General features: G+C 39.9%; 1 protein-coding gene across 1 annotated transcript; it reads right to left on the minus strand.

Annotated features, from left to right (window-relative positions):
- Positions 1-939: 939 nt before the first annotated feature.
- Positions 940-2888, minus strand: LOC126496365 (zinc finger protein 58-like). Its single transcript, XM_050133885.1, has 2 exons — positions 2308-2888; positions 940-1043 (listed from the first exon to the last, which is right to left on the minus strand). Exons 1-2 carry the CDS (start codon positions 2429-2431, stop codon positions 940-942), a joined length of 228 nt encoding a protein of 75 aa, XP_049989842.1. The 5' UTR covers positions 2432-2888.
- Between the last annotated feature and the right edge of the window lie 66 nt (positions 2889-2954).

Raw genomic sequence — 2954 nt, forward strand, 5'->3', positions numbered from 1 at the left:
AAAAAAAAAAAAAAAAAAAAGAAAAGAAAATTATTTTTGACTTTGTAAATGTGAGACATAGTCTAATGCAAACATTTACTGCATTTACAATATAGTTTTACTTTGGGGGTACCAAAGATATGCTGCACAAGTAGATGGTCTACATAAAGACAAAATTCATAGTTCAAATTCAGGACATTATTTTACATTTTATTTGAAAGACCAGAAAATATACACCTGAAACATATTGAAACATGATAAAAACAAAACAAAACAAACAAACAAAAAAACCCTTCAGATTTACTTATGCATGAGGCAAATTTGGTTAAGACAATAAAGATATGAAAAAATTACTTCTTTCCTTTTTTGTTTGGTTTGGTTTTAGAAGACAAGGTTTTTCGATGAAGACCTTGCTCTCCTGTAACTCACTATCTAGACCAGGCTGGACTCAAACACAATATTAGAAGGAGAAAAACATTTCTACCTTCCATTATCCAGTCCTCTGTACCTGTCATCAGAGGTAATCCTAAAGTAAGAGACTGAAACAAATTTAAGTTCAATTTTTCCTTTAATATGGAATAATATTAAAATCAGATGTACTTAAAGTAAGTGGATATTGGGCCAGGAGTGGTGACACACTTTTAAATCCGGCACTCAGGAGCAGACAGAAAGATCTTTTTGAGTTCAGTGCTAGCCTGGTCTACAAAGCCAGCTCCAGGACTGCTAGGGCTACAGAGAAACTCCTTAGAGGTCACTGTAAGTAGAAGCATAGCTTGTAATTGGGGAAATCCAAAGTTTAAGAGACTTAAACCATCATAAAACTGAGACATGTGCTTTGACAGCAAAGACAAGGAGAGACCTAAAGAATGATTCCCACAATATTATGTTTCAGGATAAAGGAGAAAGCTTGAATTTCTGTTGGATCTCAGGATCTCAGCTCTGCCCCTGAACCCCTCATTCCTACACACCTGGGTGCACGGTGGCTGCTGCTTGTCTCTCCCCATCTGAAGGCTCTGGTCTTTGCTCCAGAAATGTCACCAGGTGTGGCTTAGGGACAGCAAGACCTGTGTATAGATAAAGAGAAGTTTTTTATGTGTTCTTTTATTCGGAACTGACATTTCTCCTTCTATACATGGCTCGTAAGGACAGAGATGAGGTGACAAATGATTGCAGACAATCAGTTCCTTAAGTGTTTTCAGACAGGATCACTACAACACATGAAGGAGCCAGATGATGGTGGCTCACGCCTTTAATTCCAACACTCAAGAGATAGCGGCAGGAAAATCTCTGTGAGTTCAAGGCCAGCCTGGTCTACAAGAGTTATTTCCAGGACAGGCTCCAAAACTGGAGAGAAACTCTGTCTCTAAAAATTAAAAAAAAAATACAAAAGAAAAGAAAAAAAAAACCTAACTTCATAAAGGAATTTACATCAGATTCTGAGTTTCATTTCAATGGAAAAAAACAGTACAACTGAATTGTAAAACACTTCAAGTAAAAAGTGTGCTCCATGTCTCCTGCCACCAAATTTTTAAAAGTCCCACTATATTGAAGAAAACATACATCCAACAGAGTCAAACACATCGGGAAGCAAACAGTAAAATGATTCATTTTTTTAAGTCATTATTTATTTTAACTTTTCCTATACATTGGTGTTTTTCCTCCATGTATGTCTGTGTGAGGCTGATTTGTTAATCTAATTAATCTTTATCAATAAAAAAATCAGGAGTGAGATATCGGCTAAGAAAATGAAAGATCAGAGAAGTGCCTACCTCTTCCATCCTACCATCCAAAAGGGCAGAGATCCCGTCTCAGCCCAGCTTTCCACATCCTGTTCCCCTCTCTACAGTCTTCCATGTCTCTATGGTGGGCTGGTGGCTAGTTCTACCCTCTGACTCCAACCAAGCTTTATTTGTTAGAACACAACACAATCAAAACATCACATAAAATGAGGTTGTCAGACCTTAGGTTTACAAACAATTGTGAGCTGCCATAGGAGTGCCGGTGATGTGGGATTTCCTGCCTGGGCTCACAGGCCAAACAGTGCTGTAATTAACATAGTTTCTTTCTGATTATTCACATCTGGGCAGCAGGAAGGTAAGTGTAGTAGTTTCCTTTTCCTTAAGTTCCTCTAGAAGAGCAGTCAGTGCTCTGAACAACTGAGCCATCGCTCCAGCCCAGAAATGATTTTTAATATAGTGATCTCCTCAATTTTTCTGAAAATGAAGGATATGAAACTGACTGTTGAAATGCTCCCATGAGAAACCACACAAAGTGAGTAAGCTACAAGTTGATGGTGAAATAAGAAGTCACTATAGAGGAGATGCTCACCCAGGAATTCAAGGTGGCTGTAATTCTCCAGCATCACATCCCTGTACAGATTCCACTGAGCAGGGTCCAGACACTCCCTCTCTTCTGGAGAGAACTCGATGGCCACATCTGAGAAGGACAGCATTTCCTGAAATAAAGATCAGCAAATGATACCACACATTAATTTAATTAAAACCATAAATAATTTAAATGACAAGAGGCATTGGGCTGAATAGAACTTGAAACTAGCTAGGACCAATTTGCAAAGAGAGAAATAATTGAAAAAATTCCTACCAAGACTGCCCTGTAGCCAAGTCTAGGGGCATTTTCTGAACTAGGGATTCCTGAGACAGCCCTGCAGACTGTGGTGGTGCCTGCACTGGGCACGCAGTTCTACACGGCACAGGAAAGCCGTCTCGGGGAGTCAGTCAGCGGTGTTCTTCTGTGGCCTGTTCTCCACCTCACGCCTCAGGTTCCTGCCTTGAATTCTCCCAGTGATGGACTGTCACCTGGAATTGGAGTCTAAATAACCCTTTCTTCTCCAAGCTGTCTCTCATCACGGGCTTTAGCACAATAGGAACCCTCAGACAGGCAGCACGGATTTGTCCAGGATGAAAGAGAGCTAGAAATGTTCTTACACAGGTAGTAATATCCTCAGACATGCCTGA

Source organism: Alexandromys fortis, unplaced genomic scaffold, assembly GCF_014885135.2.
Source record: "Alexandromys fortis isolate MF-2015 unplaced genomic scaffold, M_Fortis_MF-2015_v1.1 scaffold_3269, whole genome shotgun sequence".
Classification (NCBI taxonomy): Eukaryota; Metazoa; Chordata; class Mammalia; order Rodentia; family Cricetidae; genus Alexandromys; species Alexandromys fortis.

Excerpts from the sequence above, each read along its gene's own strand:
- LOC126496365 (XM_050133885.1), bottom strand. The coding sequence starts at position 2,431 with ATGCTGTCCTTCTCAGATGTGGCCATCGAGTTCTCTCCAGAAGAGAGG. Across the intron at positions 1,044-2,307 it reads CAGCCACCTTGAATTCCTGG|GTCTTGCTGTCCCTAAGCCA; the intron begins GTGAGCATCTCC and ends ATCTATACACAG.